The following is a 26095-nucleotide window of genomic DNA, read 5'->3' on the forward strand; positions in this document are numbered from 1 at the left end:
TTTTTGTATGTTATGCTAAATTTATTGACTAGCAGATTGAACTGATTTGTGTGTGCAACATGCAAAATTCTAAAAGGAAAAACAAAATTTTGCTACAGAAATGTGAAGTTTAACAATTTACAAATACAGTGTAGATGAAAAGTCCAGACTAGGTCCCAAGGCAGGTATCCAAATAGGTCTCAAATAATCCACCTACTATTTGTTCCAGTAAAATTTATCTAATTTATGATTAAAATGCATTCTGACAGCTCAAAACACTTAATAATTAAGTAACATTTGATTACAATCATTGAGGGAATCCATAGAGGAGAAGCAGAAACAGTACACTAAGCCCATTACCCAAACTTTAGTCAGTATAGAGCCATCTGGGAGACAAGACATTACTGACCTATGAAAATATGCTCCTTAGATTAAAATACTCTTAAAGAGGACACTAATCCAAATCATATAATGCTGAAATTAAACTATTTCAGTTTCAAAGTTATCAAATTGTATCAGTGTCTTTAAAATTCAGTTTTCTTATGTGTCAAACAGTGACCAACCGATTAAGGGAACTCAAACATGTAGGTGTACAGGAGAAGCCAGACACAACATTCTAAGAATACATTCACCTCATTCTATCTCAGCATGTAGGCTGTACAACGGCTGATCCCGGTAAAGGGCCCAGTTCTGCAAGGTGTAGACCACTGATCTCTGGCAGACATCAAAAGCAGAGAAGGGTGCTCTGCACCTTGCAAAACTGAAGCCATCATTTCCAAATTAATGAACTCTATCAAAAGAAAGCAGATCTTTTTGTGTGAGGATGATGCGCGCAATCCTACACTCCTACTGACTGCAGTGAGTTTTGTTTGGGTAAGTGAAGGATTGGGCTCAAAATGTTCTAAGATCGTATTTCTAACAGTTTACACAATTCCATCTTTATAAACTTCTGCTGCACACTCTCATATTAATACACAATAGTATTTGTAACTTTAAATGATCTGCCTTTTAATTTAACCAAAACAATCCCCAAACCGCAGACAGAACATAAACCCAGTTTCTTTTAAAAGAAAATCAAATGCCCCAATGTTTTAAGATACATATAGGTTGAATGTTAAAGTCACAGGAGAAATAATTGTTGCATGCTAAGTACTGTACACTGCATGTTTCAAATGTCAATCTAATATGAAAACTATGCTGTGAGCTAAAAGCTGCAATGCCCCAACCAGATTTTTAAAACGACGAAACAGCAATTTTTCTGCAGATTTTTTTTTAAAGTGATGTTACCTTCCAAATAAGCAGAATTTTACCTGCTACATTAGATAGTTGTTTTAGTAAAACTACTTCTTTATGGCTCAAGCAACAAGGAAGAATAGCTCTTGCCTTTAGACGGACTGTAGGATGACATAGTGTACTGTTTTTCCCCCCCTCACATGTAGGATTTTAGAAGTTGCTTTGATTTTCTGTTGAATTTCTCCTGAGGAAGTGGTTAAGGTTTGCAGCGCTGGACGAAGCGTGGGTACAGACATACATCACGGATGTGATGCCTGTTCAGGATCCATGTTAAGAAGCGTTCTAAGCCCAAGCCGTACCCACCATGAGGACATGTGCCATATTTACGCTATGGAACAAAATGCAAAGAGGAAATATTTTAAAAAATGCATCAACCTGTTGTTACTCATCTACACGGGGATAAATATCACACTCGGGGGCTCATATCCTGAACGATAAATGGGGAAACTAAAATGGGCTCATCCCATTGAATGAGCAGGAGTCTGATTCCTGATATTTATTATCCGGAAAAGAAAGGAGTGGGAAAGAGGAAGGTGAAAGACAACTCTTTACACTACACTTCCCCCCCCTCCGCCCTTTTGTCCTTCTCCACCCCATTCCCCTCCCACCGCAACCTCTGCTGATGGACTGTTCATTTTCCAATAGACTAAATTACTCTTCTGTCCACTGACTGCAAAAATATTTTATACTTGGAAGCTGCCAAAGGGAACTACTGCCTTTCAAACAGGCAAAGCAGGGGCAGAAGACTTTCCAAGGGAATTGCACTCACATGCCCAGCCATTTCCAGGCTGCACTGAAGCCTCTAAGCAGGTAGCTCTAATAGACGCTTTATGCACTGCAGCAAGCAAAAGCAATTTCAGTAGCCTAAAAACTACCTTGCCACAGGTAGCAACCAGTTGCAAGATGCAATGGGTCAAGTGGCCAAAAGGTAGAGAAGTCCTGATCCCTCTAAAATAAACGGTTCAGATTAATTTTTACTATCATTTTAGCATGATCTGAAAAAGCCACACCTTCTGTATTTGACATGCAGGGAGTAAAATCTATTCACGTACCTGATCTGTATACCAGTAGTAAGGTGTTGGGTCAATACCTTCCCGCTTATAACCCTCTAGTAGCTCATCACTGTCCCAGATACGCATTGAGCCTCCAACTATCTCACCAACACTGGGCATCAATACATCAACCTAAAACAGACAAGACAGGAGGTCACAAACTATTACATATAAGCTACTTGAAATGTGTGTGTGTGGGGCAACCCCAAAACAATCATAGGCTTAAAAGGTTAGCATGATAACACTTCTCAGGCACATTCTAAGGAGGATGGCAAGTCCTATTAGCCTCATTTTACAGGAGGGGAATTTGAGCAGAGAGGCTGATTGACTTATCCAAGTACATAAGAATGGCCCTACTGGGTCAGATCAACTGTCCATCTAGTGCACTATCCTGTCTCAGACAGTGGCCAGTGCTAGAAGCTTCAGAGGGAATGAACAAAACGTGACAATTTTGAGTGACTATCTCCAGTCACACTACCTCCAACTGTCAGAAGCTGGGGTTTAGGGACACGTGGAGCATGGGGTTGCGTCCCTGACCATCTTTGCAAACAGCCATTGATGGATCTATCGTCCATGAAGTTCTCTCATTCTTTTCTGAACCCAGTGATGCTTTTGGCCTCCACAGCATCTCATGGCAACCCGTTCCAGAGGATGACTGTGCGTTGTGTAAAGAAGCACCTTCTTCTCTTTGTTTTAAACCTGCTGCCTATTATTTTCATCGGGTGACCCCTAGTTTTTGTGTTATGTGAAGGGATAAATAACACTCCCATATTCACTTTCTCCCCACCATTCATGATTTTATAGACCTCTATCATATCCCCCCTTAGTTATCTCTTTTCCGAGCTGAGCAAGTCCCTGTCTTTTTAATCTTTCCTCATACACAGCTAAGAATAGCACCCAGCTCTCTTGACTTCTGGTCCTGTGCTTTAACCGTAAGACTGTTCTTTTCCTCCCACTATTAGACTGAATACTATCTTTATATAGTGTGTGTAATCAGACTAAACGAAAGCCCTAGTCAACTGCTGACATTTATTATTTTCAAGGCAGGTATACAGTTACTTCAATATTTCTTTTTTTAAGGCAAACAAGCCATGCACAGACACATGCAAAATTATTATTTCACTGAAAGCTATCCCACTTGACTCTCCCACCCTGTCATTTATTATATTTTTATGTGCATTCACACACACAAGCACCCTCCCAATCCCAGAAAGAAACTAAGGATACTGTGTGATACAAACTGACAGATTCAGTAAGCCTGGAATCCTCAGGACAACGCTGCATGTAGAAGGATTTTATCTCTGCAGGAAATCGACACAGCAAGATTGGTTCATTAATGGTGTCTGTCATCAGTCTCTCAGGAGCTTCTGGGATATCCTGAGGTTAAACAAGATTTTATTAACATTTATGGCCAGACACTGCTTGAGTTCAGCGCTAGGCTTTTCTCCCAGGCACAAAGAACACAGTATAACAACACAGACATGAGGAAGGCTTTGGGCAGGGGTTGTGGGGGGAAGCAATTTTAATCAAACTCCAAGATGTTAAATCAGGAAAAAATTATTTTGCATCAGAACATTCACTACATATCAGAGGATAACAGCTAAGACACTAGGAAAAACTAAGCCAGTCCCAGACTGGAAACTGAGAAGAATGTGGAGTTGATCACAGTTACTGTTACACAGAAGCTAGTTTTATCTGGCCCTGAAACCCAGGTGTGCTACATATTCCATGGGCATTAGGTCTCACTGCTAAGAACTGTTTAAGCACTTCCTTGGATCTATATATTGCATATATGAATATCTTGAATGACCAGTTAAAGTCCAATTATATGTACCACTACATCAAAACCCTCCTAACTTTGAAGTTACTAAGGAATGTTGAAGGACACCTAGCAATATACACTCCAGAAGTTGTTGCTTTTTTTAAAAATCAATTCAGCAGTTTTACTATTAATAATAAAAACAGGCACAGTTTAATACTAGTTAGATTGCTAGTATTTTCTGCCTTTGCTATAAGTAACTTTATTTAATAATCATTAAGTATCATACAGTCAAATCTATGGTAACATATGTTTCACATGATCTAACATAAAATGCAACTACAATGAAATATCCCTTTTTTGTAGTATTTCATCTATTTTATACAGCATGGGTTCTCAACTCCATCAAAATCAAAGCTCAGCTTAAACTCACCCAGACTGGAATTCCACCTTTTATGACCATTCTCTAAATGGTTGCCTTTGATTGCAATAAGTGGTGCAGGATGGAAAGAAACTAAGGGCACATCTACACTACAAACTTAAGTCAACCTATGTTAGGTTAGCTGCAGTGTTTCATGTCCACACTGCCCTCCTTCTGCCAGTGGTTCACATCCTCCCCAGCAGTGCTTCCACCAACTTAAGAGCACTAGCCTGGCTGGGAACCGGGAGCCCCCCACTCGCCCTGGGGTGACAGCCCAAGCTGTGTGCCAGACACGGGGTTCATAGCAGAAAGCCTAAAACAGCCTCTTATCAATTTCACGGCTCCAGCACCGCATCACCCTAACTAACTGACATAAGCCCGATACCTTTCATGGAGGGGGAATTATGTCGGTGTAGTAGGGCTCTTACAGCGGAATCAAGGCCGTAGCGTAGACCGACATAATTAGGTCGACGTAAACTACCTTATGTTCACCTAACTCTGTAGTGTAAACCAGGTCTAATTCCAACAGATACAAGCAATGCTTCTTCAATTAATGACAAATGTAACAACCATGTGTGTGGGTCAATGTTCACTTCCATTGTTGCCTGTGATTTAAATACATGTAGAAGTTATATTAGAAATCTAAAATATAACATGATTTCCCTCTCAATTCTAGGTTAAGGCAGGCACTGACAGCACCAAAGACATGACAATTCCAACCAGAGGCAGCTTTAGCCTTATTTGCGATGAATAAAGAATGCCACGTTGTGTGGCAAAACGTAAAGATAAACCAGACACTAGAAACTCAGGGCCAGATGCTGAAAAGGGATGGAGCACCTGGGGCTTTCACTGATTGCACCAGGAGCTGCAGACGCACAGCCCCTCTGAGGATTTAGACTATGTCAAGGTCACAAAAGTGTAATTTTGTTTCCCTTGCTGTGCACAGAAAAGGGTGCCAAGGGCTCTAAATCCAGAGAGGAGTCGGGTAGAGGGAGAAAAAATACCCCACAACTAAAAGCACAGGTACTATACAGTTTGGAAGTTAAAAGACAACAAGCAGAAGGAGGTTGGACCTTTTCACCAAAAGTTCTCTTCTTTTTGATTAAAAACTTTTGGGAACAAAATAACAAAACTTTCCTGATCCAAATTTCTTGGTGTTTTGACTGAAATAATACAAATTTGACCACTTTTTTTTAAAAAAGCAAAATACAATGTATCCAATTTTTTAACCTACATTTTAAATTTTTCTTCCTCAGTGTACCCTAAACACAAATTTTTGACCAAAACATTTCATTCAAATTTCTCAATTTTCTAAAACATTTTTGACCAAAAGTTTTAATCTCAAATAATGTGTTTTTGCCATTTTTATTTTATTTTATTTTTTTTTTACCCACAAGGCAGGCTCCCTTCCAACCCAGTGGAATCCAGTCCTTCTACTTATCCTGCACTACCAGGAGTGTAGTACACAGCAATGGGAGGAAAATGTTAGCACAACACATGAGGGAATGCCAGGCAGAGGGGATGTGTGTCTGCATTTGGTTTCCTCCTCCACCCAAGACTCATGTGGATTTCCCTATGGATCCTCAGGCTCAGAGCATCTTAAAGGCCACATTCCCTCCACACGTCTTCAAACCAGAGAATAGATTCTGAAACCTAGTATTCAGGAGGACAAAGACATTGACTTAAGGAAATCCTGGCTCCACTGATCAACATTACTCTTTAGACAGCTAGAAGACCAGGCCATATCAAAAAAAGAAGTCAGTAGGTACTTTATAAAATCACTGTTTGCATTTATTGCATTATGATCCAGTCACAAAATTTAGAAAGAAACCACAAGTATGTTAAATTTTCAGAGTTGAGCTCCAATCTCTTAATATATCAAAAGAATAGAGGGTAAAAGGGTCTTACTTCTCCGAATTCATAGTAAGTGCCATCTTCCTTCTTCACATCGTGTTCCTTTAGCCATGTAATGGCATCTGTATAGTTCATTCGTTTGAAAGGGCGTTTTGGGGGCTGGAAGTTCTGCAATGTAAGATTAGATACACATGAAAACATTAGTGTTGTTTGAAAGGTCATTTCCTTTTAGCAGTGCAGTTAGAGTTAGGAAAGTAGCCAGGTTTAATAAAAAAAAGCACCTTCCTACTCAGGAGATCTATTCCCTGTCTATGTTCAGAGTCTTATTTGCTCACTTTGGTGAACAACAGAAGCTTATCTGTTAGCAGTGCACAGCCAGTAGGGCTTAAAAAGAGCAAGCCAGACTATTTTTTAGCTCATGCTTTAGACAAATTAGTAATAAAGATTCTTCCCCTGAAACAAACTAGAAAAGATGCTGTAGCCAGAATAAATACAGCTGGGCTTTCAGATCCAAGGAAGAGTTTGTGATGCTTAGAAAGAACTTTGAGACAGAGCAAATTTGACAAAGAATCCTTTGATAATAGAACCATGCTTTAAATTGTCTGAATATGGGAGGCAACAAACCAATTCTAGGCTAACATATAGTAAAGGTCAGGTTTCAGAGTAGCAGCCATGTTAGTCTGTATCTGCAAAAAGAAAAGGAGTACTTGTGGCACCTTAGAGACTAAAATTTATTTGAGCATAAGCTTTCGTGAGCTACAGCTCACTTCATGGGATGCATCCGATGAAGTGAGCTGTAGCTCACAAAAGCTTATGCTCAAATAAATTTTAGTCTCTAAGGTGCCACAAGTACTCCTTTTCTTTATATAGTAAATGTATGATTTCTCCATTCATTGTTTGAAACAACTCAAACCATGGAGGAATTGCTTTTTTTAAACTTACTTTAGTTGTTATTGATTTAATAAAGTGGATTGTTTAATTATTTTTTAAAATAATTGATTCATGCCTCCACTAGGTCTCCCTTACACCTCCCACCCAGAAGAGCTGTGCCAGTGAGGCTCCCTGTACAGCTCTTGGACCTTACCTGGATGGTGTGTGCACTAATGCAATGCAGTTGCCTCTATGGGAGACTTAGGTAAATATCTGGTGGTGTCTAGGGTGGTGAGTGAGTGTGTGCACACAGAGCATCTATCCCTCTCCACATGCAGCTTTCTGAACCCACAGAATGCTCTCTGCAGGAACCAGGATACAGTACCACTCTGGCCATTGGCCCCCTCTGTGCATGGATGCATTGGGTACATCAGCACCAGCTCCAAGGCATACTGCAGATAGCACTACTGGACACTATGACAAGAGAAAGTTTCCATCTGCTGGGATACAGGACTGGGTCAGAACTTGTACTTGCAGCAAGTTCAGACTTGCTACATTCACCTCTTTAAGGGAAGACCACACTCTCTGGCCTTTGCTGTATCTCACCTCCCCCAAACCCAGGTCCTGAGCAGGTTTAGCAGAGACTAAACAAGTAGGAGGAAGGCAGTGCTTATCAGAACAAGCCAAGGAACCTGGAGATGCTCTGGTCTCTATACAACATGAATGAGTTGGCTAGTGACTGAGAGGAGACTGGCTGGCTATAAGAGGGAAATTAAGAAGACAATGAAGTAAGGTGGGTCATTGCAGACAGGATGAGGAGTATGAACCAGCCTTACTGAGCACTGTGTCTCCGCTTAGAAACCGCACAAGTAACTGGCTAATATTGTCTGTTTCCTCATGCTTCCTGTCTGTCTGTCTCCAACCTGTATCTCGTCAGATATCTAGATTGGGGCAGAACAATCTTTTTGTTCTGTTTGTACAGTACCTAGCATAGTGGGGTTTTGGCTGTAACCAATTAGTTCAGGTTATCATCCATTTGTCACTGTATTATGTGATGTTATGGTCAATTTATATGCCATTTCATATATAATCAATGTTTATAGATTTAAATGGTAGGATTATAAAGAAGTACAGGATAGATAAGTATTTAGGAGTGACGAGTGTGTATTAGGTATAGAAGTAAAGCGTGGCTGGAAGGCAAGGCCTACAGGCTGAGACCTATAAGATTTTAGCTTAGCCATACTAGGCCATAGCCTTAAGAACGCTTGACGTGAGTGGGTGACATAGGAATAACCCTGTGGCAGCAAGGTCGTAAGGTTACTGAATAAGATGTGCCAAGAGGTGATATTACGAAAAAATGGATTGTAATAGACAGCAATGTATTGTCCAAGACCGCGAAACACCTGACTGGAACATCTTTCAATGACTGTCCTGACCACAGAGAACATGGTATGCAGAGATGCTAATGAGAATAAGAGGAACTAAGAACAACCTATGAAAAACAGGACATATTTATGGGGTGTGGAAGTACAGATAAGGAAAAGAGTCTGACATCTTCATGCATATGTGTTAGGTGTGGTGAGAATTACTCTATAAAAGAGGGTTCCATTGTTGGGTAAAAGTGGGAAGACCCAAGGGACGAGCCCACAGGAAGCCCCAGCAGGAACCATCCCTCTAGCAACGATCATCTATTGAGAGGTCCGCTCGACCCTAGAATATCTTTGAGGATGTGAGTGTGACTACAGTTATAATTACTGCATAGGTTTTTGTCAGATTTCTATATGCATGGGTAATTGTAACTTATTGCTTAATAAAACTTGTAGTACAGATAAGACTTTGTGTGTTTCTAGAGTCCCCAAATTTGAGAAAAGCACCAGATGCAATTTCACTCTGGTGAGTCTGAAACTGTAGCAACCAGAGCTGAATGCATGGTGGTGTAATACATCATCAAATTCACTTTAAGCAAAATAAAAGGCTACCTGATGCATGAATGGGGCTCCTAGGCACTTCTGGAATTCAAACAGCTTATCCTGAGACTTTAAGATATAAACCACCACCACCCCTATCCGTGCATGATGTAGGTATCAGCCTTGCAGAGGCTGGACTCCTTTTGATGTCAGTGTCTTACAAATGATCAGAGCTCACTACTGTGCTCTGTTCACCCCCTGTGCAAATATGCTGCCAAAGGAAGCTAGACTGAGGTTCTGAGGGACATTAAGTCATATTTCTTGCCAAACAGAAGTGAATATTCAGGACTGCTTGCCACACCACCACATACCGGGTTTAGGTCATATAGGAAGGTTGATACAGACGATTTCAGAACTCTATCCACTACATCACACACCAAATTCTCCAGACGGGTCAACAAGTCTTCAAAGGTCATAAAAGGACATTCAGCTTCAATGTGAGTATATCTGAAGAACAAGGTCACATCACTATTCGTCGTGAGAATGAAGACACTTCCCCCCCTTTCATCAGCCATGCAGAAGCAAGAGGACTTGAGTAATGAAGACAATCTCCCTATGAGAAGGGAGGATTTCATTCGAATTGCCATTTTGCCCCCTTCCTCCCTACACTTTTAACTTATAACTGGGGCTGTCGATTAATCACAGTTAACTCTCGTGATTAACTCAAAAAAATTAATCACGATAAATCGAGTTTTAATTGCACTGATAAGCAATAGAATACCAATTGAAATTTATTAAATATTTTGGATGTTTTTCTACATTTTCAAATATATTGATTTAAATTACAACACAGAATACAAAGCGTACAGTGCTCAGTTTATATTTATTTTTATTACAAATATTTGCACTCTAAAAATGATAAAAGAAATAGTATTTTTCAATTCACCTCACACAAAGTACTGTAGTGCAATCTCTTTATCATGAAAGTGCAACTTACAAATGTAGATTTTGTTACATAACTGCACTCAAAACCAAAACAATGTAAAACTTTAGAACCTACAAGTCCACTCAGTCCTATTTCTTGTTCAACCAATTGCAAAGAAACAAGTTTGTTCACATTTATGGGACATAACACTACCCGCTTCTTATTTACAATGTCACCAGAAAGCGAGAACAGGCATTTGCATGAGACTTTTGTAGCTGGAATTGCAAGGTATTTACATGCCAACAGTGTTCCCTGTAGTTTTTCCCACCCACATGCGGAATGAATTTTGTTATGTGCACCAATATGGAGGTGATGTGTGATCACCTCCATATTGGTGCACATAACAAAACTCATGTGGCAGGGAGGGGCCGAGAGGTTTGGAATGTGGGAGGAAGCTCAGGGCTGGAGCAGAGCATTGGGTGCAGGGGGTGAGGGCTCCAGCTGGGGGTGAAGGCTCTGGGGTGGGGCCAGGGAAGAGAGGCTCAGGGCTGGGGCAGGCTCTGGGGTGGGGCCGGGGATGATGGGTTTGGGGTGCAGTGGGTCTCCCCGGGGCTACGGTGGGGAGTGAGGATCCCCCCCATCTCTCTCTCCCTGCAGCAGCACCTGGATTTCAGGGACACGCCTCTCCCTCAGCTGCGGCAGGGCCAAGCGCCTGTCCCCGCAGCCGCAGCTGGGTTGGGGCTGGAGAAGGGGCACTACGGCAGATCTGGGGCTTGAGGAGAGACATCTCTCTGCTGCAGCCCTGAGCGCCTGCATGGTGCTTAATAGGCAGATGCACGGCCACACAGCTTAGAGGGAGATGCGAGCATGCGAGATATGCTAAACACTCGTATGCCCCTTCATGCTTTTGTTACCATTCCAGAGGACATGCCTCCATGCTGATGATGCTCGTTAAAAAATGATGTGTTAATTAAAATTTATGACTGAACTCCTTTGGGGAGAATTGTATGTCCCCTGCTCTGTTTTACCCACATTCTGCCATATATTTCATGTTACAGAAGTCTCAGATGATGACCCAGCACATGTCCATTTTAAGAATACTTTCACTGCAGATTTGACAAAACACAAAGAAGGTACCAATGTGAGATTTCTAAAGACAGCTACAGCACTTGACCCAAGGCGTAAGAATCTGAAATGCCTTCCAAAATCTGAGCAGGACGAGGTGTGGAGCATGCTTTCAGAAGTCTTAAAGAACAACTCTCTGATGCGGAAACTACAGAATGCAAAACACCAAAAAAGAAAATCAACCCGCTGCTGGTGGCATCTGATCAGATGATGAAAATGAACCTATATCAGTCTGCACTGCTTTGGCTTATTATCAAGCAGAACCAGTCATCGGCATGGACGCATGTCCTCTGGAATGGTGGCTGAGGCATGAAGGGACATATAAATCTTTAGAGCATTAGGCACGTAAATATCTTGTGACTCTGGCTACAACAGTGCCATGTGAACACCTATTCTCACTTTCAGGTGACAATGTAAACAAGAAGCAGGCAGTATTATCTCCTGTAAATGTAAACAAACTTGTTTGTCAAGTGATTGGCTGAACAAGAAGTAGGACTGAGTGGACTTGTAGGCACTATAGTTTTACATTGTTTTCTTTTTGAATGCAGGGTTTGTTTTTTTTTTTGTTTTTTTTTTTGTTTTTTTTTTACACACAATTCTACATTTGTAAATTCAACTTTCATGATAAAAAGATTGCACTACAGTACTTGCAATGAGCAAACTGAAAATTATCATTTTTTTTTACAGTGTAAATATCTGTAATCAAAAATAAATATAAACTGAGCACTATACACTTTGTATTCTGTGTTGTAACTGAAATCAGTATATTTGTAAATGTAGAAAACATCCACAAATATTTAAATAAGTGGTATTTTATTATCATTTAACAGTGCAATTGTGATTTTTTTAATTGCTTGACAGCCCTACTTATAACCTTATTCCCTTCACAAGTTACACAATGGCATCCACAGCATATTCCAACAACAGAAGCTCAATAAAAGATATTCTCCACCTGGACAAATTGGAGAAGAGGCGTGAAAGTCTCCTCTAATGCTCTGCCTCTACCTTGGGAATAGGACATTTCCAAAAGTAGCTTTGGTCAGCCCCTTGCATATTAACATAATGCTCTACCTTCCTTTTCGCAGAGTCCTATTGTTCCTGACTGATTGCTGCTCCCTTGCTCTCTAAACACATGCATACTTATACTACAACTATTCCCATACTCTGCCAGGTGTCTGCGCGTCCTGGACTGCTCAGCTCTGTACGACTGGGCGATACAAAACGTGTCTCCTAATGCGGGGATGCAGGTCTCCAGGTACAGCTGGGATGACTGTGTCAAGTATGCCTCTTCGCCAAAATAATCCAGTTTGAATAGCGTGGAGCCTCCTTCAACCTGTGTTTGGACTAGTGTCGGTGGAGTGATCTGTTAAATAAAACCTCGTTACTAAGTTAAGAATTATGTCTATAAAACCAGTCAGAAAGTGGTCTCCTAATTGACAAGTAATTTTTGTGTAATTCACTTCAATATCAAAGTCTATAAAGTATATCTAAAAGCTTCACTGAGGCTCTGAAGAAGGAAAGAAAGCTATACTTACTTCGTAATATCCATTGTCAAAGAAGTGATCCCTGAAGCACTGTATGACCATGGAGCGCACCTTGAAGATTTTGGACATATTCTCTCCTCGGATCATCATATACCTGTTGTTAAGCTGCACATCAACATCCGATTCCTCATTGATCAGGTTATCAGCCCCTCCAGCTGGAGCCAGACCAATCAGCTCCCAATAGTCACAACTCAACTCATGGCCTCCTGGAGCCTATGGGTTTTATAAGAAACAACATACACATTAGAAGTTTGGTACTGTCACCTAAAAATGGTAACTTGATAATCTAACTTACTCTGTTGCTAAGAGCTCTGTTTTGGCCCTAGATGTTCAAGGCCTACTGAGAAAGGCAATGCTTTTAAATTGCCATTTTTTGTAAATTCAACAATGCCACCTTTAGACAAATGATTTGCAACCCAAGACTGGGTTGAGATCCACTGATTTAACTACAGTGGCATTATGTGCTACTGCTGATTAATAAAAAGTTACTCAGTGTAAAAGATTTTCATCATCAGAACTTGCATGGTCTGAGGTATCTTGTCAATGTTCCCAAATGACAGCTACTCTTGTGAAAACAGTGAAAAATCCCTCCTTCTCTCCCCACTCCCATGAAAATACCCACATTTGGGAGGCGGTGTACAAGTTAACCCTTGATAGGAATCTAAGGCATTCTGACCTTTGTATATTTTTGTCCCGTCTCCTCCCGCTGAAGGATACATGTAACTCTCACTAAAGTCAATGGGAGTTGACCATATGATGGTGGAAGGACCACCATATATAGACTATGGAGGAATTTCATCCCAGGGCTTGCATGGGACGTGGGGGCTTTTCTGAGCTTTCTGCATTGCGTTGAATTTCACGCCCATATGAAAGCAGAAAACACTCCCATTACTAATTTTAGCTAACTGCTGAAAAAGGAAACAACAAATTGTCCATTTTGGAGTTTAAGTAGCATATGCTATAATGTCATAATCCCAAACATCATACCATTTGCTAAGGCAAAAATTTCATTTTCTGATTCTATCTGGCTTTCGCTGTCCAAAATGACAGAGACAATAATGTAATAATGAGCTAATGAATATAAATAGTAAACAAAAAGTACAAAAAATAGTTAGAAGTTAGAGTTTAATATTCTCAGGTATTATTACTAACAAAGGGAAGGACATTATTGTGCTTTTAAAATAAGTTATTTCTGACCTGATAATATAATTTTAACTTGATACTAGCAGCTATAAGCTCCAATACAATTGGGACTGGGTTCACAAGTTCTCTTATGGATGCAGTCTGTCATCTCAGAGCGACAAGGAGGATTACAACCTGTTTTAAACACACGGTTCCAGCTAATAGGTTTCTAACTCTCTTTTGCCCACCAGTGTGGATACTGTCAGACAGCATGTTGTAGCCCAGGTTTTTAAAAACACAAGTCTAACACTGTTGGGCCATGTTCACACACTGGCTGGCAAGTGCATTTTGGAAATAGGTTTGCTGAACTGTATTCAAACATGGCTCCTAAACTCAGTGAAACAGAGATTAGATAGTCCAGATTGTGACTTGTTTGGCCCTATTTCCTTTTTCCCCTTTTCCAAACTTGCTAGACTCAATAAAATGTACACAAGTGTTTGTGCAGAAGTAAATACATTTTCACTGTATGATGAAATTTCTGAATAAATTAATACCTTTCTAACAAAACCCATATGTAACTATTCTCCAGGAAGGGCCCACAACATAATTGAAAGTCTCACTGTAGACTGTGCCATAGTTATGGGAACTCAGTGAATCAGAGGGCAGACCCTAGAAAACTGAGTATCAGTGGGGTTGCTGGGAGTGTAAATTAGGCAGAATTTGTCCCATTCTTTCTTAACATTAGTGGTTAGTTGAACAGCCTAATCTTCTTCAAAGTTGGCTCTTTAATAGCTACTTAGAGCACTATCAGAATAGCCTTCTCTTTTGTTTTTCATTCTCTGAATTTCCCCTCCAGCAAATCCAACAAACATCAAGAAACTATATTCAAGCATTGGTTTACAATATGGATTTATATTTATTCTGCAGAAGACATTTTATAACTGAATTAGACTAAGTGCAACTGAAGATATTTGAAAACAAATGTCCTACTATTAATTCATTTTATGGGAGTTATATTTACTATACATTACAATATTTTAGGATATCCTGAAACTTTGGATCATTCTCATCCAGTTTATCTCCCCATAGGAACTCCTGGAAAATTTCTCAGCCCTAGCTTCAGTTTGAACTCCTTTTATGGGTATCCTTTATGAAGTTACTTATTGTAGAAATGGCCCTAGCTTCAGATGTGAAAGAATTCATAAGCGTTAATGGAATCGTTCCAATCTCAAATTTACATGATCAATTATAAGGCACTAAAGTATAAACACTTATGGTTTTTGGTCTACAACCTTATTGTATTTTTATACATTTCCAGCCGTTATCAATGATGCTGAAATCATCATTGAAGAACACACACACAGTTAAAGGCCAGTTTTCAGGCTACGTGGTTTTGTGTCCCCCTCAAATTTTTTTTTTGAAAGGCCAAATTAAAGTCTCCATGATCCCACAGGTTATCTTGCATAGAGGGGAGCCTACAAGCACAAATCTCAGCTAGAGAGTAGAGTTGAGAAGCACCACATTACCACTAAAACAATTCTTTAAAAAAAAAAAATCCATCTTGCTTTTTAGGAAAACTAAAGCCATGTCTATATTTAGAGACAATACTCTACCATACTAGTACCCTAAGGAAATGCAATTTCAGCTAAAAGATAAAATAGAAATATTACCCAGTTAGAACGAATGCACGCACGCACAAATCCATGCACACACACACACACACACTCTCTCTCTGCCATATCATGCAGCCAATTTTTGAGCAGCAACCCCCATTGAAATCAATTAAGAAGTTCTTTCCCCCTGCTCCCTCCACCTTCCCTGCCCCTCCCAAAAAGGGCCATATTGTACCATCTGACTGAGTGATGGGTGGGTAGGGAGTGGTGGGGAAAAAAGCAAACTCACAGCCGCAACTAACTCCCTCACCTGCTTGCCTTCAGGAACAAGGTTTAATGTACCATACACCGCCACACTGCTCTCTGTAGAGAGGATCACTCCATTGTAACACTGGCACTATAGAAAAAGAGACAGACAAAGATATTTTAATTTACAGCTAGAGTACAAACTCTACAAGGGTCCAGAGATAAAGAAAGAAGGTTCATAATCCCATCGTTAACTCATTCTGTGAAAAAGAAAAACTCCAGTGGTATGAGTGAGAAAGAGAGACCCCTTAACCATACTATGGTTTAATTCATTAAACCTTTATGAAAAGTTTAAGTCAAGCTTTCAAGTGGGGCATATAAAAGAAATAACACTCGGTATTGATCGTTTCTCTTTTGCACTGCAGAACAAAATCATAGAATCATAGAATATCAGGGTTGGAAGGGACCTCAGAAGGTCATCTAGTCCAACCCCCTGCTCAAAGCAGGGCCAATCCCCAATTAAATCATCCCAGCCAGGGCTTTGTCAAGCCTGACCTTAAAAACTTCTAAGGAAGGAGATTCTACCACCTCCCTAGGTAACGCATTCCAGTGTTTCACCACCCTCTTAGTGAAAAAGTTTTTCCTAATATCCAACCTAAACCTCCCCCACTGCAACTTGAGACCATTACTCCTTGTCCTGTCATCTTCTACCACTGAGAGTAGTCTAGAACCATCCTCTTTGGAACCACCTCTCAGGTAGTTGAAAGCAGCTATCAAATCCCCCCTCATTCTTCTCTTCTGCAGACTAAACAATCCCAGTTCCCTCAGCCTCTCCTCATAAGTCATGTGTTCCAGTCCCCGAATCATTTTTGTTGCCCTTCGCTGGACTCTCTCCAATTTATCCACATCCTTCTTGTAGTGTGGGGCCCAAAACTGGACACAGTACTCCAGATGAGGCCTCACCAGTGTCGAATAGAGGGGAACGATCACGTCCCTCGATCTGCTGGCTATGCCCCTTATACATCCCAAAATGCCACTTGGCCTTCTTGGCAACAAGGGCACACTGTTGACTCATATCGAGCTTCTTGTCCACTGTCACCCCTAGGTCCTTTTCCGCAGAACTGCTGCCTAGCCATTCGGTCCCTAGTCTGTAGCAGTGCATTGGATTCTTCCGTCCTAAGTGCAGGACCCTGCACTTGTCCTTGTTGAACCTCATCAGATTTCTTTTGGCCCAATCCTCCAATTTGTCTAGGTCCCTCTGTATCCCTATCCCTACCTGCCACCATATCTATCACTCCTCCTAGTTTAGTATCATCCGCAAATTTGCGGAGAGTGCAATCCACACCATCCTCCAGATCATTTATGAAGATATTGAACAAAACCGGCCCCAGGACCGACCCTTGGGGCACTCCACTTGACACCGGCTGCCAACTAGATATGGAGCCATTGATCACTACCCGTTGAGCCCGACAATAGGAGCCAACTTTCTACCCACTTTATAGTGCATTCATCCAGCCCATACTTCTTTAACTTGCTGACAAGAATACTGTGGGAGATTGTGTCAAAAGCTTTGCTAAAGTCAAGAAACAATACATCCACTGCTTTCCCTTCATCCACAGAACCAGTAATCTCATCATAGAAGGCGATTAGATTAGTCAGGCATGACCTTCCCTTGGTGAATCCATGCTGACTGTTCTGATCACTTTCCTCTCGTGTAAGTGCTTCAGGATAGATTCCTTGAGGACCTGCTCCATGATTTTTCCGGGGACTGAGGTGAGGCTGACTGGCCTGTAGTTCCCAGGATCCTCCTTCTTCCCTTTTTTAAAGATTGGCACTACATTAGCCTTTTTCCAGTCATCAGGGACTTCCCCCGTTCGCCACGAGTTTTCAAAGATAATGGCCAATGGCTCTACAATCACAGCCGCCAATTCCTTTAGCACTCTCGGATGAATAAAACCCTGCAACTCACCAGTTCATCTGACAGGACACACTGCAGAAATCCTGTGCCATCCCTTAACACGAGGAACATCAAATTTTTTCCTAGTTAACAAAAACAAAAACCCAGACTCGTCAGACAAAACTATTACTTTATTCAGTTCAACAGGCCCACACCCAGCAAACGTTACCAAGGCAGTTTGTTTTCAGGGTTTGTCTGTTAAGGGTTGCTCATGATCACTAATAAATACCAGAACTACACATTAAACCATTTGTTGGATGATAAAACCCTTTCCACACAACTGTGTTTTTTACACCAAAAGATAATGAAAGATGAAGTCATATGTAGAGCCTAATCCTAGGAAGTGTTAGGCATCCAAATCTGCCAGGTCAAAATCTTGGCTCCACTGAAGTTAATGGCAAAACTCCCATCGATATCTATAGGGTCAGGATTTTACTTCCAATAATTTGACAAGGAGTATTGGATGTTCTCAGGGCCAGGCCCTTTGGACTGGCCATACAGAGGTGCTATATACAGGTGCTGAATATAAAGGCCCAAATTACAGCTATTGTGTGGGAAATGATGTAGTCCCTCCCATCCACAACTAAAGAAAGCCCTCTTGTTCAAGTTTTTCCTTCTGGGAAGAAACAGATTGCACAGCATGCCATGCAATAGGAATTGCTGTTAAGACAGGACAGCCAGCATCACACCCCGATCCCCAGGTCACATCAAGTTCAATCCTTCTAGGATACCTGACAGAGGACATCTATGAAGCATTAGTGGATCCAGGATTAGGACGGACAGCTTTACCAGGTGCTACAGAAGCTGTTCATTTTTCACACACCTCCCAGCTTTTCTAGCATGAGCAAGGTGAGCCAGAATGCGGCCTATTATACTCTACACCTTGGATTACTACTACTTGTTCCTCCTCTTTGCATTGACTCAATTACTTTTAAGGGGTAGCTATTTACCTTGTCTACGTAACCGGTGGACCCAGCCAAAAACCTTCACTCGTTGGCCTCTGTGTGCCTCTAAAGCACGAATCTTCACCTGTAAAGCATGGATTAAAATCATAACAAACTGACATTTAGACAGTGCCTTTCATTTCCACAGCTTCATGGGCATACGGGATATGCCCCCAGAAACAGCTTCTTCTAACCATTGAAATGCACAGACATCCGTGGTAGAACACAACAGGGATTGAACAGCACCCATCAATACTGCACGACAGTTTAGGGCACCAAGGGAAGAATATCCTACCAAGTTAAAAATAGAAAGGCTTGTGTTCAAGCACCTCTGATGTCCTAACCAAATTTCATGTTAGGTTATTACATTCTGCTTAACAGTCCTACTTTGTCAGATAGCAAAGTGGGAACTTTAATGACCACAAGTGATCAGGAATTTGGTTTTACATCTTATTTGAATACAACAACAGTCAGCACACGCAAAAGTTCGCCTCTCAGATATTACTTATACTTGAATATATACCAAATTGCCACATCAATCTGCGCAAAAGACCTTGAACATACAGCTTTCCTTCACCCGGGAGGTCTGAAGAGCCTTTTCTGCACTAATTTTTAAAACTACTCAGTAAAATAGGAGTTCAGTTAGAAGTCAAAATGAGAGAGAGGATAATGAATTAGAATTTTAGGTAACTGGCACTTTGATGCATTTTATTTTGGTACTGATTGAATCCCATTGCAAAGTCACTGTTGAGGCACTCATGTGGTCAGGCTGACTCTCCAACTGGCAGGCTGGTGTTGCTCTTCAGAGAGAGAGACTTATCTAGTTATCGGTTAACAGATTTTAAAGCCCCAGCCATCTGCAACTTGGAATTGTGTCAGTGCATTGGTCAGGGAAAGACAAGAGATTGACTTTGGTACAACTGTGCACACTGTTTGCTTATGTTGGAGTGGAAATCTCAAAGCAAAATTCTTTCACACATGCTGTAAGAAGTGTCTTCAAGATTGTGATCTGGCAGAATGTTTATGTTTTGCTTCCCAATTCCTCTCTGATTTAGACTTGCCAAACTTCACTGACTTCAGTGTCGCTGTACGAATGTAATTAAGTAGAACTTGGGCCTATACATATTGGATATTAATTCAGTATGTTTTTCAAATCAGCAATATTTCCTCCATCATGGCAAAAGCTCTTCTGTTGGGGGCAGATTTTAAACAAATGTCTTTTTAGCAATTAAAAAAACCAACAAAAACTTATTAGGCTGTTTCAAACAGAAGTACAGCCTGGCTCTTTTCCTTTGGTGCCTATGTACTGGGAGAATCCAAAATTAAAGTCAAGCAGGCTCAGCGAACTGTGAGGTGCATATGCTAATGACCAGAGAGAATAAAATCTCAAGGAAAGAACAGTATCGTAGTCTTCAACAGCTGGTGATGATGCAGAGCACACCTCAGAATCATGCTGTTTATAAATATAAGTAAGAGATTATTACAGGGGCTTCTTATCCATTAGATTTCACTCACGCATTTAGGCTCTGGAAGACTGGGATCATTCTTGATGGTAATTTTCTTAGCTTCCTCCAGGTTCTTCTCTCGTCGCAAAATGTCTTCTGCCTAATTATAAGAAGTTTTTCCATAAATGACGTATTGGTCATGTATTGGTGTTAACGATAACTACAATCAGGTTATTTATTCCAGTATCACTCTCCACGGACAGCAATACGTAACTGTAATGTACATCTCTAAAGATGAATGCTTACATACAATCTCAGCACTGCTACAATATGTCAAAAATCTGCCCTAAGATACATGGGTGCGATCCCCAGGACATGAAACACTTCCTAGAAGTGCTCTTAACCTGGTTTAGAGAAGGTTGGAGGAGTTTAGAGACATCCACATTCACATCCAAAATTTATAGAAACTCATCCCAGCCCTGACGCAGACCATTTGCTTGTCTTGATGAAGTGAAAACAAGTAACTAACATATACAGTAAAATCAATGGGAGTCAAACCATATATCCAAGGATAGAATAGGGCCAATTACATTTAACTTTCTCTGCCCTTCTCTGGCGAAATTAAACTATCTGGGCACACAAGCGGTGGGCTTAAAGGCTGTAATTCTGACTAGTGCACTACTGATCACTTTGCCTGCTACAGCCTTCATCCACCGCTATATCAGCACACGCAGGATTAGCATATGTCATTTTCAGAGGAACTAAGATGGATTTTTTTATTTTTAATTTCTAAATGAGCTGACTTGGCAGTATTCATAACTCACCTCTTTCTTCTCCCTAGCTTCATTCTTCATTTGTTCTCTCTGCCATGTTTTTTTGACATTCTTCATTTGTGACTTAGAAATAGCATCCCATCTCTAGATGAATCCGGTGAGATATGGGGAGGAGGGGAAGAGAAAGAAGTTATTTGTGTCTTGAAAAATAGGAACCTTAATACCTCATTTAATTAGAAATATCCATTTAAATTACATCACCTCATTTTCTTTTTGCGAGTCCACATAAAGAGTAGGAAATGGTTCCTTTCCCGCTGTCATCAAAGCCTTAAAGGGAAAAAAAAAAAGTGCAAAGTCAGTTTTATCATAAGAATACTGAAGCCAGACTGTCAATGAGATAATATGGTGGACATTCTACGTTTACAAAACACATCAATGATGACCAGATGTTAAGATATATATGATTTACATTTAAAGAGAACAGCTGCTTAAAAATCCATTCAGATCAAATCTGGTCCACCACTAGTTTACAATATTTCCCTAAATAATTGGCTGTTTGTCCTGAATTGAAACAACATGACTTGAAATAGACTGTGTGTGTTTTCTGCAGATACCTTCAGAGCCGTTTTGAAAGGCTTCTTCTCTGTTCCATCGCCAGTAGAATCGCAGCCCTCACGTTCAGAAACGTACATCTCTCCTGTAATATAGGAGCAGCATATATAGGTATTTTAAAGCAAGCACAAGACTTGGCAAGATTTTAAAAGGGATTGGATATTTATATAGCTATCAAGAATATTCAGCATCACCATAATTAATGAAGACATGTTTTTGGAGAGACATTAAGCCTCATGCTTCAGGTCTCACGAGAATCTCTAACTGTTAGGGCATGTCTGCACTGCAATGTAAGTTCCCAGACCCTGGGTTTCTTAACCTAGAGCTTGAGTGTCAACACTCATTTGTGACCCCAGGTTAGGAACTGGTGAACCCTGGTTCCTACCTGGGGCTCCAGGGTCTTCACTGCATTAGGCAGGCCTGAGTCCAACTGCCCACATCTTCAGACTTCCTAGCACCCTCCCAAAATGTGGCAGCAACAGCCCTTTGTGTGTGATGCAGTGTGGGAAAACTTGACTGTCCACCAAACCACTGACAGAGGACAAAGAAAGTCAGCCTGTAGAATACTTTTGGAACAGCATCTACACTGCAAAGCAACAGGGCTCGAACCCTGGGTCCTGGCTTGACTCAGGCTCGGACCCTCCACACCTGTGGGGTCCTGGGACCAAGCCAAGGGTTAGTGCAATTTGTTTGTAGATTAATTGGGGGGGGAGGGGGGCAAGGCTTGAGCTGTAGTTCAAACCCCCGGCTTACTCTGTAGTGTAGATATAGACTAGTAACCCCATCCTCCTATTGAGGTTTCTTACACCTTCCTCTGAAGCTTCTGATGCAGACCACGGTCAGAGACAGGATACTAGGCCAGACAGATCTTAGATCTGATCCAGCATGGCAATTCCTATGTTCTTATTAACTCAATAGTGGTGTCTTTGCAGAGTAACCAGCACATATGTAGTTAAGACTACAAGCAACTTAACACAGAGAGAGATTAATAAGATTGAGACTTTTCAGCTCAGAAAAGAGATGACTAAGGGGGGATATGATAGAGGTTCATAAAATCATGACTGGTGTGGAGAAAGTAAATAAGGAAGTGTTATTTACTCCTTTTCATAACACAAGAACTAGGGGTCACCAAATTAAATTAATAGGCAGCAGGTTTAAAACAAACAAAAGGAAGTATTTCTGCATCCAACGCATAGTCAACCTGTGGAACTCTTTGCCAGAGGATGTTTTGAAGGCCAAGATTATAACAAGGTTCAAAAAAGAACTAGATGGGCAGAGATGGTGTCTCTAGCCTCTGTTTGCCGGAAGCTGAGAAGGGGCGACAAGGGATGCATCATTTGATGATTACTTGTTCTGTTCATTCCCTCTTGGGCACCTGGCATTGGTCACTGTTGGAAGACAGGATACTGGGCTAGATGGCCTTTGGTCTGACCTATTATGGCAATTCTTAAATTCAAATAAAAAACAAATATTTAACATTTCTGTCTCTTCTGTGTTATTTTGAGAATTCCAGCTAGCAATGGACCAATACAGTTGTCAGGATTCTTTTTGTTCATAATATATTTTAAAAACTCCTTCTTGCCATAAATTTCTCCTTGTGTCCCCTGGCTTCCCTTATCAATTGTCTACAATTCCTAACTGCTGATTTACAGTCATTACTATTAACTTCCCCTTTATTCCATTTTATTTTATCTTATTTATTTATTTTACAGCTGCCTTCTCTTCCACTCTGAACCAGGTTGTTTTTTTAATCAACACAGCCTTCTTCCTCAGCTGTGGAACTGTGGCTTTTCAGGGCATCTACGAAAGTGTTCTGAAATGATTCCCAATTATCATTCACATTTTTCAATTAAATTATTCCTCCCAGCTGATTTGACTCATAATTGATTTCAGCTTTGTGAAATTGGCCCTATGAAAGCACCAAGTATATATATTACTTGTCTAGACTTTATTCTGCTTGCACATTATAAATGTGATCAAGTCACAATCACTTGTACCTAAGCTACCATTAACTTTTAGTTCTGTGATCAGTTCCTCTTTATCTATTAGAACAAGGTGTTAGGATATAGATATTCAGACCTGTCTGCAAAGGCCTATACTCTAAGAATTTAGGTGTGTTCTTATTACTTTAGCTAGTTATAGAGGTATAAAAGAAAGAATCAAAATCAATGTCTGCCGGCGTAAGAGCCTTCTCTTACTGTGACAGTCTGAGGCCTTGTTCTTAGGCTAAGGCCTCTGGCTAAGCAGCAGAGGCAGCCAAAAGCTGGGAAGCGAATGGTCACATCCTCATATTCCAAACTAGTCACATTGAAATAAGGTGCTATTGGGCTGTTAGGAATACAATCCTGTCCTGATAATGGCCTATCGCCTCCAGAGAAAGGGAAGTGCCTAGAAAATGTAAAAGGAAACTTAGTCTGATAGCATCCTGTCTGGCAAGAACTCACTTATCAATAGCGGGGATGTGAAATCCTCATTTCTGTGTTGTTCTATCACTGTGGTCTCCATTTTCCCTATTGTTTGTCAGTATAATCTCTGTCTGGTTCTGTGATTATTTCTTTGTCTGCTGTATAATTAATTTTGCTGGGTGTAAACTAATTAAGGTGTGGGATATAATTGGTTAAATAATCATGTTATAGTATGTTAGGATTGGCTCGTTAAATTTCAGGAAAATGATTGGTTAAAGTACAGCTAAGCAGAACTCAAGTTTTACTATGTAGTCTGCAGTCACTCAGTAAGTGGGGGGGGGGAATGTTTTGCTAAAGGGGGAATGGGAACAGGGACACGGGTAAGGCTCTGTGGTGTCAGAGCTGGGAAGGGGGACACTAAGGAAGGAAACTGGAATCATGCTTGCTGGAAGTTCACCCCAATAAACATCAAAATTGTTTCCACCTTCTGGACTTCGGGTATTGTTGCTCTCTGTTCATGCGAGAAGGAACAGGGAAGTATGCGGGTGAAGCAATAAGCCCCTAACACAAGGTCTAATATAGAATCCCCCCAGGTTGGCTTTGAGTGAAGAAATTGTCATCTATAACATTGAGAAATTCCACCGAAGTTTTAGCATAAGATAACCAGCATGTCACTCAAATCGAAGTCCCCTTTTTGTTTGTTTTAAAGGGGATGAATGTTTAGTTTATTACAATAAAGCATTTGGGATACAGTGTGTCTTAAAACGTTGTAAAAAATTAACTGAGCATGTTTGGAGGACAAACTTTTTAGTTGCAATGATACAACAGTGACTCATACTTCCATAGGGGAAGTAATTGATCAAATTAAAAACAAACAAACCAGCACTGAAGTGCCTCATGGCAGCCAAGGAAAAGGACTGTCCATGCTGCCTATTGGAATTGATTTAATCCCTTACACATCACATACTGCCTTTCTGATGGTGTCTAGCACAGCTCCTTTCCTGCATCAGGACACTGATGGAGATAGTGGGAAGACACACTAGGAAATGGGTGCAGCTCTCTCAACCCAGAACTGGTCAGTGCCCACTTCTTTAGCATACACAAGCCTCCAACAGCACTGCCTCTTGCCCAGCAGCAGGCTGTGAAGGGACCTTTCAGCCACCTCATAAGAGCTGCCACACTAGGTCAGTCCAATGGTCCATCTAACACATTACCCTGTCTTCTAACAGCTGACAGTGCCAGAGGCTACAGAGGAAGTCAACAGTTCTGAGTGATCCATCCCCTGCCATCCAAGCCCAGCTTCTGGCAGTCAGAGGTTTAGGGACAACCAGAGTATGGGGTTACATCCGTGCCCATCTTGGCTAATAGCCATTGATGTACTCATCCTCCATGAACTTCTCTTTAAAAAGAAAACGCAAAACCAGATTTACACTTTTGGCCTTCACACCATCCCCTGGCAACGAGTTCATCGTGTTGACTGTGCATTATGTGAAGAAATACTTCCTTGCCTTTGTTTTAAAGACTTTGGACTTAACTATCTCGATTAATTTTACATCATCTGCAAACTGCCACCTCACCCGTTATCCCCCCCCCGCCCCCCCCGGATCGCTAACGAATATATGGACTAGGCAGCACCGGTCCCTGGCCGGGGGAACCCCGCTACTGACCTCTCTCCACGATGAAAACCGACCCTTTACTCCTACTCTTTGGTGGCCGTGTTTTCACCACTGACTGACCCACGAGGGGATTTGCCCTTTTGACGAGGGGCCTGGGCAGGCCAAGCACCTCCCCAGGCGAGGGACCAGAGCGCGCCTACCAGGAACACCGACTCTAGAGCAACGTGTCCTTCGCGGCGCGGAGCTGCTCAGCCGGGCCAGGCACTAGGGCGGGCCCCAGGGCCGGGGCGGGCCCCAGGGCCGGGCCGGGCCGGGGGCGCCGGGCCAGGGCCTCCCCGTGCTGCCCCACGCCCCGCGGGGACTCACCGAGGGCCAGCTCGCCCGCCTCCTGGATGAGCAGCGCGGACATGGCGGCAGCGGAGACTCCCCACACGCCCGGCCCGGCAGCGGCTGGTGCAGCAGGCGGCTCCCCAGCGCTCCGGCGACCGGATTGCATCAGTCTGCGGCCGGGCCGGGCCGGGCCTCGCCTCGCCTCGCCGCAGCCCCGCCCCGGCGCGGGGAGCTCATTGGCCCGGCAGCGGGGCCGGCCCCGATAGGGTCCGGGTGCGCCGCGGCGGGATTGGTCGCTCGCTG

General features: G+C 41.8%; 1 protein-coding gene across 1 annotated transcript; it reads right to left on the bottom strand.

Annotated features, from left to right (window-relative positions):
• NARS1 (asparaginyl-tRNA synthetase 1) lies at nucleotides 1-26095 on the bottom strand. Its single transcript, XM_073343619.2, has 15 exons — nucleotides 25829-26095; nucleotides 21444-21526; nucleotides 21091-21156; nucleotides 20881-20973; nucleotides 20127-20216; nucleotides 18618-18696; nucleotides 17680-17750; nucleotides 15775-15861; nucleotides 12721-12942; nucleotides 12349-12548; nucleotides 9507-9642; nucleotides 6413-6526; nucleotides 3570-3701; nucleotides 2325-2456; nucleotides 1-1600 (listed from the first exon to the last, which is right to left on the bottom strand). Exons 1-15 carry the CDS (start codon nucleotides 25956-25958, stop codon nucleotides 1469-1471), a joined length of 1767 nt encoding a protein of 588 aa, XP_073199720.2. The 5' UTR covers nucleotides 25959-26095; the 3' UTR covers nucleotides 1-1468.

This window comes from Lepidochelys kempii, chromosome 5 (assembly GCF_965140285.1).
Source record: "Lepidochelys kempii isolate rLepKem1 chromosome 5, rLepKem1.hap1, whole genome shotgun sequence".
Taxonomy (NCBI): Eukaryota; Metazoa; Chordata; order Testudines; family Cheloniidae; genus Lepidochelys; species Lepidochelys kempii.